This window comes from Neomonachus schauinslandi, chromosome 5 (assembly GCF_002201575.2).
Source record: "Neomonachus schauinslandi chromosome 5, ASM220157v2, whole genome shotgun sequence".
NCBI lineage: Eukaryota > Metazoa > Chordata > Mammalia > Carnivora > Phocidae > Neomonachus > Neomonachus schauinslandi.
In genome coordinates this window covers 14,002,254-14,016,810 of record NC_058407.1, presented here as the reverse complement: position 1 = coordinate 14,016,810, position 14,557 = coordinate 14,002,254, and the positions used below count along the sequence as shown (strand labels likewise).

At 47.0% G+C, this 14,557-nt stretch overlaps 2 protein-coding genes across 6 annotated transcripts in view; one reads left to right on the top strand and one right to left on the bottom strand.

The window, feature by feature from the left end:
* LARGE1 (LARGE xylosyl- and glucuronyltransferase 1) overlaps positions 1-14,557 on the bottom strand; it is a 376,695-nt gene that overhangs the window by 172,130 nt on the left and 190,008 nt on the right. The window lies entirely within an intron of this gene.
* On the top strand, positions 8,107-8,412 carry LOC110578090 (non-histone chromosomal protein HMG-14-like). The gene has a single exon (XM_044915342.1). It carries the CDS (start codon positions 8,107-8,109, stop codon positions 8,410-8,412), a length of 306 nt encoding a protein of 101 aa, XP_044771277.1.

Genomic DNA, 14,557 nt, shown 5'->3' with positions numbered 1-14,557 from the left:
GCTCCCAGAGCAACCTGCCCTCTGCTCTACAAAGCACTGGTCATTCTACACTGGATATAATCATCATGCCGCCTTCCTTGCCAGGGACTGCTCTTATCATCCCAGACACCCCAAGGCATAGTAGGCGCGGAATGTGCGGGTCAGGGCCAGCAGCATATTCCCTATGCTTTATCATTACAGACTGGTCTCACTTGTAAGACTCGCTACAATGCATTCCCCTGGACACTTGCCTGACTGCCTTCTGACATTCCATCTTCCCTGAAGGGAGGAAGGGGGTCTCATTTCAAACCTCTTTACCTCACAGGATGCCTTGAGCACAGAATGTGCTACGTAAATTCCACCCCCCCCACCCAAATCAGAGAAAGACATCTTCTTACTTAGGGCTGGAAAGGCAGCTGCTGCTTCTGGAACAATTTTCCATTTAAACCCAGTAGGAAATGACAATTCTGAACCAAGCATAGAAAGCACACAGCTCCTGGAGCCAGAGATCAAGCCCCCACCCAGGGCAGGAATTTGGCATCAGGGACATATGACCACGGATGCATCGCATAGGAGCCCTTCCTCTTCACCTAGGCTGGACTCAACTTGCAAAATTCCACTTGGGGAGGAGCTGAGATAGTGTAATGGAATCTGTGAGGTCCCAAATGGATCTCCTTTGTTCGTTAAAAAAAAAAATTCTAGTAGAACTTCTGGGCTTTCTGGCCTCGATTTAGCAAGCTGCTCAACAAAGTTTACTGAGCACAGGCTGTGTGCCAGGGCTTTCTGCCAAATATCTGGGGGACACTAGAGCAAGGGGTACTCACAGGCCGAAGGGAAGAGAGAAGTCACGAAGAGATAAGGGAATGGATAATTATGATAGTGTCACACACCATATAAACACAGAGGGCTGTGAGTACCGAGCCCATGGTGACACCAGAGGGATGCCCTAAGAATGAGTGGGAATTGAGCAAGCCGATGAGATGGGCATGCCGGGCACAGGAATTAGAATATGCAAAGACCTGAGAGCTTGTGAGCAGTTTGGTTTAGTAAATTTTGGGTGCCAGGGGCTGGTGGGAGGGGGGAATGGGGAGTTAGTGTTTAATGGGTATAGAGTTTCAGTTTGGGAAGATGGAAAGTTCTGGAGATGGGATAGTGGTGATGATTGATCGGTGTGAATGTACTTAATGTCATGAACTGTACACGTGAAAATGGTTAAAATGCTGATTTGTTATATTTTACCATAATAAGTTAAAAAAAAAAAAGATGATGCCCAGGAAGCATGTTCAGGACCAACCTTCCCTATTGTCTATAAATTCAGAAATCTCAGCTTCTTTGGCACTGATGTGGTCTGGGAATCAGACACACATGGGAAATGTCTCAGACTCACTCTTTACAAATAATCTAGCAGTTTCAAAAAGCTGTCACCTCCTGAAAGAGGTAAACCTTGAAATCACAGTTTCCCCTCCTCCCCAAGTTTTTAACAAACTCCCCTAATTTTACACCGTTGGGTTGAGGGAAGAAAAGAGAGCTGGAACAGGCAGGCTTCCCTTTGATAACACACTCCCTCTCCTAATTAACATGACCCCACACAACTGAACACCTGCCAACTTCAAAAACTTTCACAGTGATGAGCTTTGATCACGGCGCAGCATATAGTATCTGTACTGAAAAGAGAATCTCACACAGCCGAAATCAGATACTATTCCACCCAACGTCCCTCACTCAATCCATCCATCTAAAGACTGCTGGGAGAGTCAGCCCCGGGCAAGGCATGCGGGGTGCTGCAGGGAACTGGGAACGAGCACGATACGATCTTTGCAAAACTGAAGGAGCCCCCTGGTTCCAAACTAGCTGTTCCCCTCTTTCAACATTCACCATGTTCCTTATACAAGCTAACGGGAGAGTCAGGTGAATTCTGTCCTTTAACATTTCTTGGAAGAGTTTCCTAAAATCCAGGCTTGTTAACTAACACCAAAGTTTTCAAAAGTTTACAAAGCTGACTTTCTATTTGAAAATGATCCTTTCTTGGTTTCTCTTGTCTTTGGTTCTATCCTCACAAAACTCAGAAGTGTCATTTGGTGAGCTCATCCAACAATTTCTGACAGGCCTATAAATCACTTCATGCTTCCCAGAGAAAGTTACAATGTACATCCTGACATCGCCATAGGAATTACGCAGGTGCATCCAAAGGTTGATTCACAACTTTCACACACACCCCAACTGAATCAGTGCATCCTGGCAAGCATTAAGAAACACCACTGCATACTATTGCTTCATGTGATCTTGTCTCAAGAGAAGCATCCATCCAACTGTGATGGTGTTTGAATGTAAAAGAGAAACATGGCAGGAAAATGTTGGAAAAACTCAGAGTGAATTCAAATGGTGGGGATGTCTTTGAACCACAACCGTTTTCCTCTCTAGAGTCATTAGTGCTAATTACTAACAACTACCCTGGTGACAGTGCTGGCAGTTACTTAGCTGCTAATTGGCTTCAATTTACCGCTCTGATTGTGTGGTCACAGGTATATATTTGCTTGGGGAGTGAGGAAAAAGAGCAGGTGTCTCAAGCCTGAGGCTGTCCTTAAAAGACGTGTCAGCTGTCTGAACTGTTCAGCTTAACCCAGTGGGGTCTCAAACTTTCTCATGCATCAGAATCATCTGTAGGTTATTTAACACAGACTGCTGGGCCCCACCCCCAGAGATTCTGATTCAGCAGGTTTGGGGTGGGGCCCAAGGATGTGAGGAGCTTAAAAGTTCCCACGTGATGCGGAAGCTGCTGATCCCAGGGGCCACCTGTTGAGAACCACTGGCCACCCCAATTCTCTCCTAACCTCAGCCAATGCAGCACCTTAGCTGTCCCACCTGCTGCAAATGGAGGCCGCTCAAGACCACAGAGTGCCCTGTAGGTCTCTGCGTGCGCTGCCCCATACGGGAGAATGGTGCCTTATTAACGCAGGGGATGACAGTATGGAAAGATGGGGATTTTAGAAATGAAATGATTTGCCCCGCCCCCCACACAACCTAACCCGGCATTTTACAGTCTCTCTATTCTGCTTTTCATTTGGAGAGAATGAATCCCAGACAGAGTGAAGGAAAAATAAGTAAAGCTTACTTACCTGGGGTTCACCTCACTATGACGACTTGGCCATTAGAAAAACGTCCTGGGCTTCACTGCTAGGACTCCCCTCCCACCCTGCTCTTTATAAACATTTTAGACCTATAGACGTAGGATGTGTCAATCCGGTAATAAAGGTTCCAGCCCCTACCTAATGGACCATGAACCTGAGGAAAGAGCTCATCATTCCATTCAACAGACTGCCATAAGCAGGCAGTGCGCGGGGAGTTAAGGATATAACCATGGTAACACCAACTACCACTTCTTAAGCCCCCCATGCACCAAGCAGTAGCCAGGCATTTGTCCTAAACCCTGCAGCCTCCTTGGAAGGAAGTGACAGTGCGGTGACGTCATCACCCGCGTCCACCATGCCCGTTAGGTGCCAAGTTTCTGCTAAGCACTTGACACATACTTATTTAATCAGCGTAACAACCCTGGGAGTTAGAACCTTCCGGAAGATGGGGCACCTGGGTGGCTCAGTCGTTAAGTGTCTGCCTTCAGCTCGGGTCATGATCCCGGGGTCCTGGGATCGAGCCCCACATCGGGCTCCCTGCTCTGTGGGAAGCCTGCTTCTCCCTCTCCCGCTCCCCCTGCTTGTGTTCCCTCTCTCGCTGTGTCTCTGTCAAAGGAATGAATAAAATCTTAAAAAAAAAAAGAACCTTCCGGAAGAGGGAACTAAGCCACAGGGAGGCTCAGCGGCTTGGCCACTGTGCTAACAGAAGGTGAAGGTAAACTTCGCACCCACGTCACCCGGCTCCGGAGGATGCACTAACAACTTGCTGGTGCCTCTGCTGTGAGTGACATCACCCACAGTTCACAGATCAGACCCTGGAAGCCCACAGAGGTTACAAACTGACTTAGCTCTTGGATTCTGAAGTCTGTGCCACGTGCCCTGGGCTCTCTGATGATTGGCATGTGGCTCTCCTCTTGAGGGGGGGCGGGCACTTCAACCAGTAAACGCAACTCAAGGTGGCGGACGCCATGACAGCGCCATCATGTCACGCCATCCATCACACAAAGTGACTTTCTCCCCAGTCTACTGATGGGCTATTAAATGACTAATGAGCCCAACCTGGGGCAGCCAGATTTTGCTCCCATTTGAACAGATGTTTCCACATGTGGCAGCGGTACTCGGGTACCTTTGCTTGCAGGTTTTATGGCGACATCTTTGTGACATTGCCAATGCCACCCAGCGAGCTGTACCTGTGTGTGTGCTTCCTTGTGCCCTTACACAGAGTGTCTGGAAGCTTAACATCTTACGTGGTAATATTTGTTGAGTAGCCTTTAGACTGTTAAGGACACTTGACGGCTTTGACACAGACAACACGGGTGGTATTTTCCTGGCATGTAAAGACGTTTCTACATGTCCCCCGTGATGCCACAACAGGGAGCAAAGGGGGAGTCAGCTCTGCATCATAAACCCCAGAGCATTTCGGCTCCATGAGCATCGTTCCCGAATATTCTCAAGATTTAGCTGCACTAAGCACTTTCACCCCTGAGATTCATCCCACAAAGACAGATGACTCCAGTCTGGAGAATGAACTCCCCCAAAGCTGGGATGTTTGCAAGCCCCCACGGCAGGGATGGAATGCTTCCTCCTGGAAAAGGACTTGGTAGAAGGAAACGTGTGTATGAGGAGTGTGTCTTCTCGTTTCTAACCACTGCCAATGCATCTTGTGAGGCAGTTTCTTGCACACCCCAGCTTAAGACAAATCTGAGTGATGTCAAGGTTGCTTTTCCCCCATGAAACCGGATGTCATTTTTCTACTTAATGGCCAGCTTCTCCTCCTTCAACTCCACCAGAAGAGGTGCTTTTGTCAAAGTGTCCAACTCTAACGACCGCCCACCCACGTGGATGGGACCATAGTGCCTCATCTTGTCTGAGCTCTTCATTTTACAGGCAGGAAAACGGAGGCCCAGGAAAGGGAACCATTTACTTGCTTGGTTGGTGGTCAGGTCACACAACTAAAATAATTTTTTTAAAGCCACTATGTTTTTTTTGTTTGTTTTATCAAAAATGTCCTGCGAAAGAAAAATCAAAGTCAGAACTTCATTATGAGCTAAAACATTACATCTACTTCTGCTAGGGCTCTCTCTGATAGGACTCATTGCACTATAACGTGGCATGTGCCTTGTAAGAACACTGAGAACGTAGATTAAGAACTTAAAATTCAAACCCGTGGACCCAAAAATCACACTCTGCTAATTTATATTGAAAGATGAATCTGAAAGAAGGAATGCCATATGCCACAGAAATTCAATAAAGTCTTAATTAAGTAAATCTTCAAAGAATCAGAAACATCCTAACTGGTCAAAAATAGGGAGAATGTTTTAAAATAAAAATGATTCTCTATCACTAGATGGAACATTACCGAGGCAGTAAAAGTGATACTTACGAAGATCAATAATGTTAAGTGAAAATATAAAGCTAGAATCAGAATTACATGTAGAAGGAAGACAACGGTCTTTAAAAATGTACAGAAAAATTGGAAGTAACTAATCAAATGGTGGTGATCTCTACATAGTAGAAGATGTATGATTTCTGTCACTTCTTCTCATCTTTTCTAGTCTCCGACATATTCTGTGATGCACAGGCTTTATTCTATAATGGGGAACACAAGCACTGTTCTTTTTTATATTGTTTTTTAAATGTGTGAGCCAGATGTGTTACATTATCCATACAAAAGTTTTTTTGGGGAAAAAAAAAAGGTGCCAACCCCCAAGGATCCCAGAAGATGCAAACATTGCATCCAGATGGCTTTCCTGGGGAAACATAGGTGGATGCACGGCTGTCAGGATGTGCCCTGGTGTGACCATTAATCAAATGCTCAAAGAAGAGTAAGGAATGTAAAAGAAAGGCAGTGCAGGAGAAGAACCTTTCTGCAGAAAGGGAATCATGTGCTGGCTAGGGAAAAAAAGATTTGTAACAAATGCAGCCAGTTAGTAAGATTAATGAAAGGAGAAACCACTTTGCATGGCGGTCAAAATTCAATAATTTAAGGGTAATCGCGACTAATTTCAAGGTAATAGGAAAAGCTACCCATGTCTAAATTTTCGCTGAGATTCCTGTGTGTGCTAAATGGGCTAACCCTTGTGAAATCTGAGTATTCTTGAGCACGGAGCAACTCAAGCACTTTCTGATTCCTGTTCCACACCATTATATGGGCAGGCTCCTGAATCTCACGACTGGCCTGCAGATGATGGAGACGAGCAGCAAGATGATGCTTCTGCCCGAGGAAATTAGTAACTGGTAAGCAGGATGATGATAGATCCAGGACAGAGGGAAGAAACAGAAATGAAACAAACACATGCAAAAGAGGAGATTAAATAAAATCTCCATGGATTGCAACAGGACTGACAGAAGCCTTGCATTGGAAATGGGCAGGAATTTCTTTTTCTGACCCGGGAGCACTGCCACATATGGAATGCTGACTCAAAGTTGCAATGACAGACGCAGAAAAGCTGTACAGACTTAAAAGCTGAGGTCTTTTACACATCCACATACACAAAGGATGATACATATGCATATATACATATGCATCCGTACAGACTTCTGTGCACATATATGATATGCATCTCTTTCCAGGTACAGAGACAGAGATCTCGTACAGCCATATTTCAGTTGGCCAGTGTACATGGGGAAGAGAGATAATCATTCCAGTTCCAATACTATTTAAACTGAGTCTGAAACACAGACCTACGTAGAGATGACACAGACACTTCATCTTCTAGAAGAGGACAAAGTGCAAAGAAAGCGGCTTGCCTAAGTTCACGGAGGGTTCAGAGAACATGGATGTGCACAGCATGAACCAGGCTCTGGGCTAAGTGCTTTGTGTGCAGTATCTCCTTGGTGGCAGGTGCTGTGCCTAGCCCTCGTCTGCAGATGAGAAAACAAGCTGATACTGAGAAGCTGTTTGCTCAAGGTCTTAGCAAACAGTAGAGCCGAGACTGAACCCAGTGTGGTGTGACTTCAAGCATAAACCCTTGATCTAAAGCCATTCTTGGTGGTGGTGAGGCCTGGATGGTAATCCGGGTCTCCAGACTTTGGGCCCAAATGTTTCTTCTTTCACACCATTACCAGTGGCTTTTCTAGTGCTAATTGGTGCATCAAGACCTCGACAGACAGCAAATCTCTCCATGCCAGGTTGCTCATCCTGGACATCTATGAAAAAGCAAGCTCCAGAAGGCAGAGGTGTGGTTTGTGTTCACTGCTCTTTGTTGAGGGGCACGAAGAGTCCCTAGCACGTGACAGGCACACACATTTGCTGGATGAATGAATGAATGAATGAGTTTTGACAGCAATCAGAGAACAGAAAGCCAGGACTGTCTTTTCCAGAATGTTGGAGCTGGACAGGAATTCGGGGTTAGCCTAGCACACATTCAATAATACAATGATGAGAAATGCTACCATAGTTTCATAGACTGAAGAACCCAGGGTTGGGGGGGGGGGGGGTCCCTTTCCTTAATAATCTGTCTAGACGACAGTGCTGAGTCCAGCACCAGGGCTCAGCCTCCTGGCCCGTGGGCCAGTGCATTTGCCAAAATACCAGGGTGTCCCAAAGTGTACTTCATGGAGGAACGGTCCCTGAGATGCTTGGGGAACTGAGTGCATATCAGCACACAAAGGGCTCTGAGAACCCTGAAGTCAAGAATCAGTTCACCTTGCTTCACCTAGCTGACCCCAGAACCGTCCCACACAACAGCTGCTAACTCAGCGCAGAAAGTAGTGTATGTTAGGTATTCTTAAAACTCAGTGATGACTTTGGCCTCTTACACACCGAGACCTGTTCTCTGTTTCACGGGCAGGGTCCTGAATCTTACAAATGGCACCCAGAATCATTGAGACCAAGAGGAAGAAATGCTTCTGAGAAGATCACTGATAAAAATAGGTGGCGTCAGGCAGCAGCTTGGGCAGCGGGAGGATTGGCAGCGGCCAGGCAGCCCAGCTTCGCGAAGGCTCTCGGCACGACGCGGCCCACAGGCCCCTGGCACATGCCCGCCCCGCCGCCACAATGCCCAAGAGGAAGGTCAGTTCCGCCGAGGGGGCGGCGAAGGAGGAGCCCAAGAGGAGGTCGGCGAGGTTGTCAGCTAAACCTGCTCCTGCAAAAGTGGAAGCAAAGCCAAAAAAGGCAGGAGGAAAGGATAAATCTTCAGACCAAAAAGTGCAAACAAAGGGGGAAGGGGGAGCAAAGGGAAAACAGACTGAAGTGGCTAACCAAGAAACGAAAGAAGACCTACCTGCAGAAAACGGAGAAACTAAAAATGAGGAGAGTCCAGCCTCCGATAAAGCAGGAGAGAAAGAAGCCAAGTCTGATTAATACCATAAACCAGGCCTTATCAGTGGTCCCTGTCGCCCTTCTTGTACAATCCAGAGGAATATTTTTATCAACTTTTTGTAAATGCACGTTTTTTTAGTAGCTCTAGAAACATTTTTAAGGAGGGAATCCCACCTCATCCCATTTTTTAAGTGTAAATGCTTTTTTGTAAGAGGTGAAATCATTTGCCGGTTGTTTATTTTTTGGTACAACTAGGAAATAGTGGGATATTGAATGTGGGAGGCTTTGATTGTCTTGGGTGTCAGCTCAACATTCCATAGATGGGGTAGTTTTTATATCCTATAACACCAAGCATACTAAATGGCAATTTGGAGTCAGTCGTGCATTTACTATGTCTTGAATATTTTAAATTCTATTCCCATGTTGTTTTTGGTAGAATTTTTCCTAAAGAAAACCACTCCTAGATCTTGGCTCTCCCAGTCAGAATTCTTGTGCACTCTGTAACATCTTGGTCATGGTAGTCCAGTTTTCCTAGTAACTCTGTTAAACGTGCTGTGCAACATTGAGAATTTGAGTATGCAGTGTATATGATATTAAGTTGTGAATTAATGGGACTTAACAATGTAACAGTGTATCAGCATTTGAAGATCTTGGTACTTGATATACTGTTAAGGAAAATTTGCCTCCAAATTTTAAGCTGGAAGGTCACTGGAGTAACTTTCAGAAAAGAATCACAACTACATGATTTTTTTAGATTTTCGGTATGTACGTTAAGAATTGTGTACAAACTGAAATGTCTGTACTGATCCTCAAAACAACCAATAAAAACTCAATTAAGAAAAAAAAAAGCAGGCGGCGTCAGGAGCAAAGTCTCAGCCTTCTCTCAAACCCTGGCTTGCCTTCGCCAGATGGCAAAGAGCATTCCCACTCATGCATTCCACAAATACTGAGCAACAACTATGTGCCTGGTCCCGGGTGAGCCCTTTTACAAAGTGTGGCAGTGAGCCAAGTCCCAGCCCTCCAAGAGCTTACACTTCCCTGCAGTGAGAACAGTGCTAAATGATAAAATATACATATGGCGAGAGTCACGTTTTTGCTGCAAAGGGTGCACAGAGAGCATGAAGGAGAGTGCTGTTTGGAAGAGGATGGTCAGGGAAGGCCCTTCTGCGAAGGTGGCGTCTTAGCAGAAACCTAAAGGAAACAAGTGATCTGTGGGGCACAGACTTCCAGGCAGAGGAACAGCAAGTACAAAGCCAAGAGGCAGGTGTGTGCCTGCTGTGAATGAGACATAGCAAGATGTCCAGGTGGTCAAAGTGTGGCAAGGATGGGGGAGAAGCCCTCCAGGGCTGGCCTCATGGTCTTGTGTCCTGTCTAGCCATAAAGGACTCCATGCCGAGAAGGCCCTTGCCTTTGCCGTCACCATTCTGAAATTCGTTAAGTTTTGGAAAAAGGGGTCTCACATGTAATTTTGCACCGGGCTCCACAAATAACACAGTCAGTCCTCCTACCTGCCATACCATTCATGGAGGACTGGCCAACATTACCCTCAAGAACAACACCTGTATAACTGGGGAGCTGCTCCCCCCTTCTTCCTACTTAGGCCCCTTCCTCCCCCACTTATGAGACAATAATGACAAGAATCCCAAAGAAGTGTCCATGGGGACAGCATCAATTTTTTTTTTCAATGTTTATTGGACCCTTAAAAAGAACACACACACTCTTGTGTTAGGGCCTGGGTCTCCAAAATGCTACCAACTCTTTATTATCTACATTAATAAAGGAAACGGGGAGTGTGAATAATTCAAAAGAGCTGACAATAATCTTGAGTTCTGGAAGGCAGTATGTGGCTTCCCCACCGCCCCCTGCATATTCTCCTTAATCCTGAATAAGCACCGACTGGGAATCCGGAGACTATACAACTTGTGTGTGCCGTGGAAAAGCGAGCCCTACCTTTCTGAGCAAAGCTGCTGCAGGAAGAAGCACTGGGCAGTGGTCACAAACCGCCAGGTCTCCTGCCTTCCCTGTCACCACCCGTCGAGTATGAGGGGCATGCTCTAACCTCCGCAACAGCTTCCCTCTAAGAAAATGACAACCCATGTGTAACAGTGCCATGGAAAGATGCCCCTAATACACGAACAGTTCTGCACACAACTTGTGAGGGGGTGTGAGAACCGTCATCAGCTCTCTGTGGACCCCAGGTAAGAGCCCCCGACTCGGGAATGGGGTGCACGGCCAGGAACTGGCCCAGCCCTTCACTCTTGGGTCATCAGACACAGCATGCCCTAAGAAGGAAGGGGTAGAATTGGGTCAGTCACAATAGCTTCCTTTAGAAAAACTGAGCCACAAAGTTGGACCTAGCAATTAGGTCCTGGAGGTTACACATGGAATTAACTCGAAGTTCACATTCCTTGCTATCTTTAGATAGCTGCACTCCCTACAGACTCTTCTGTTATACGGGGCTCTCTCTTACCCAAGGCCATGGGATTCAGGATAGGACTTGAGGAAATGCAGCCAAGAACACAACCACAGGATAACTTTAGGCCTTCAGCAAAGGAGCTGGAATAATGGTAGACATGCACTGAGCACCTGATGCTAATCACTGTGTGAAACACAACACACATGTTAACTTATCTGGTTCTCACAGGAAATCTAACTATGAGTTAGATTCTCTTACCATCGTCCCCATCTTACCTATGAGGAGACCAAGGCCGAAACAAGTTAAATCACCCGCCCAAAGTCCCACAGCCAGTAAGGGGCAGAATCAGGACTTGAACCCTGGCCTGTGGGCCCCTCTCCACTGGTGTTGACCATAACAGTATCCCACATAAGTTCTACCCAGAGGGGCCCTCCCAGGTCGGTAGGCCATGCACAGTTCACTAGGATAGGGGCTAATGCGTGGGAAATGAGGCCTACAGTCCACAGTAAAGAGAGTGTTGGTACAGACAAAGGCACAGGGCTGTGGGCACTGGACAAAGGTCTACATTCTGATCACAAGCTGATACATCTAGCAAGACACAGACACACAAACAGAAATTCCATTTAGCAGCTGGTTGCAATGATCTTTCAGAATAGGAAAATAAAAGGTTTCACTTGCTGCCACCCGACACCACAAAAGAGGCTTTGGTTTTCTGCAGGAAGAATTAAATCCCACAGATATGCTTAAGTTGCTGAATGAAAATCTAACTCCTCCGCACAGTGATCTCTTGAAAACCCTGCAGGCCCCTGAGCTGCCCACATGTCAGGAGGACGCGTGTGCCCCCCCGCCAAGAGGGGCTCACCCCAAAGAGACCGGGGGGCTCTGGGAGGAGAATGGCTAGGGGGGCTCTGGGAGGAGAATGACTAAGGCACGGGCTCGACTCCAGACACAGAGGGAAAGCTCTCCCCTTGGCCCCGGATTTGCAAGTGATACACTAAAAACCACTCACGCCAGAAGGGGGCACTGTTAGCCCTAAAACTCACAGGCTCCAGGTCCTGAGGCAGGTTACCTGTGCTGATAAAATGAAGCACCTGCCAGACCTTGCAGGGGCTCTGAGCAGCTCTTCCAGGTTCCATACCAGACTCTGGGCTCCCCCATTCCCCACTCCTGAGGACCTTACTTCTTACATGGAAAAAAAAATTGATGATTCCTTCCCAGATTTCTTCTAAACCATTGCTATTTTTACATCTTCTACTGCTCTACTGAAGTCTATCATTTAAGTAAAAGGAGAAAGAGAATTCTAGAAGTGAAGAACAAGGCGGGGAAAGAAAAAAGGAAACAACTCAACCCTTCAGAGGCCTGATTGGGGTGGTTCCATCACTAGCCCACACTGTGTTCTCAATGTTGGACATAAAAGAGAGCATCTGCAAGTTGTGTTCTTACGGAAAGGGGGATTTGTTTCTTCTTGGTATTTATTTAAAGAGCATTGTCTGGGTGCCTGGGTGGCTCAGTTGGTTAAGCGACTGCCTTCGGCTCAGGTCATGATCCTGGAGTCCCAGGATCGAGTCCCACATCGGGCTCCCTGCTCGGCAGGGAGTCTGCTTCTCCCTCTGACCCTCCTCCCTCTCATGTGCTCTCTCTCATTCTCTCTCTCTCAAATAAATAAATAAAATCTTTAAAAAAAAAAACATCAAAATTTATTAAAAAAAATAAATAAATAAAAAATAAAAAAAATAAAGAGCACTTTCTCTTCCTTGGGCTAAGAGGTTGCTCCGGCTGCCTTTCCCTTGGAGAGAGGCTTGTCTCTCTTGTAAGGGATCACTTGTCCGTCAGTTCCAGCCATTCTTAAACTGCCGTGAACCTGAGCCGCACACATGGGGGTGACAAAGCATAGTTCCCTGGGTCCCACCATCATGCAGGGAGCAGCCTAGGGGCTTCTGCATTTCTAACAAGGGTGCAGGTCACTCGGACTCTCTGCAGCGCACAGCAGTTCTGAGCTCTGTTATCTATGACTCACACGCCACTGAACACAGGCCCGAACCACCCCTGAGGTGCATTAGGCTGATGCACGGTCCACACTCCCTGACAGCTTCTGCCATCCACGTCTGAATCCTAATCCTCATTGTGCTTTGCTTGACTCTCTACGGTTTTCTCGATCTTTCTGTCCTGGATTCTGTACTGCTCTGTGAAACATGGCCTGGCGGAAATTCATGGGATTACGGTCGCGGAACATGAGCCATCACTTTGTGTCTTGCTTCACTCATTTGTGAGAGGCAAGCGTTGAGTGCTAAGTGTCCTATTTCCCTCCTTGTCAACTGAGGGAAAGCATACCAACCTCCCCACTTGATTCTCATCATTGCACTCAACCAGTGCCTAAAATAAACATCTCTATTGATCTCTTGCTGGAGGGCAAGCTCCTTGAAGCCAGGGCATGTGACTTCGAGTCCTCGGCCCTCAGCAAGGGGAGCCTTGATGAGTATTTGCTGGTGCTGCCTGCCTGACTGAAGACTACGAGTGCACGACGAGCCATCTCAGGAATGATTACGGGATGGTGGAGAGAGGGCATGGCAGGGCATGGGTGGTTCTTAGAAACCTTGTCTCAGAAGTAGCGCACTGTTTCCGCACTGCCACATCACAAATCACCCCAAAATGCAGAGGCTTAGAAGTGCAGGTGGACCCGCTGGACTGACTCAGGTGGGCTGTCTGGATCAGGCTTGGTGTGGACCATGTCTTGGCTGAGCTTGCTCAGCATCTGGAGTCAGCTGGTGGATCGGCTGGGGCTGGCTACCGTAGGATGGCCTTGACAGCCCTCACAGGGCAGCTCAGCCGCCAGGGGCTTCTCTCTGCACGGGTCACTCATCCTCTGGCAGGCTAGCCCCCACGCGTTCACATCATGGCAGACGGCCTCCACGAGCAGCGGGCTGAGCCCTAAAGCCCAAGCACTTTCGGGTCTCCGCTCCTGTTGTGTTTGCTCCTATCCCATGGGCCGGAAGTAGTGCCAAGGGCGGCCAAGGTTCAGAAAGTGAAGACAGACTCCTCCTCCTGATGGGAGGGGCTGCAAAGTCACGGTGCAGGGCATGCACACAGAGAGGGAAAGAACGTGCCGTCATGTTTGGAAATGCGCGCGTGCACACACACACACACATAAGCAGGCAGTTTTCCTACTCACATCCTACTGGAGAGTTGTAGCAATGTGTCTGTAAGGGGAGCTGGGAAGTGTAGCCCTTAGCTGCTTCGCCATGTTCCAGCTATAACTGTATCACGGCGGAAGGACAAAATGTATTTTCTCTGTTTCATGAATTTTGTCAGTTCTGCCGAGTCACCGTCTGTGCTCCCACCAGCAAAGCCTGAGAGGATTGCTTTCCCAAAGCATCACCCACAGAATGTGTTACCAAACTTACAGATCTTCACGAATCTGAGATTTTAAAAATGGCATCTCAATACAGTCTTATTTGCATTGCTTTTTTTTTTTTTTAATTTTTGAGAGAGAAGTTGAGTCTTTTTTTACGTTTAAGAACCATTTGTATTTCCTCCTCTGTGAACCATGTATTCGTGTTCTTTGACCATGGTTGTTGGTCTTTTTCATATTAATTTCTGGGAGTTCTTAGCATGTAATTTTGAGATTAGCCCATTGCGTGTGGCCTAAGTCACAAACATTTTCCTCTTGGGGAATCTTGATGATGGACACTAAGCTAGCCACCCGTGGCTGCCTTCCTTTTTGAAATGACACCATTTGTCTGAAGTCTAATAGAGTACTACGCCTAGTTAGAC

What these genes read in the sequence shown, in the direction of transcription:
- LOC110578090 (XM_044915342.1), top strand. Translation starts at nt 8,107, where the DNA reads ATGCCCAAGAGGAAGGTCAGTTCCGCCGAGGGGGCGGCGAAGGAGGAG.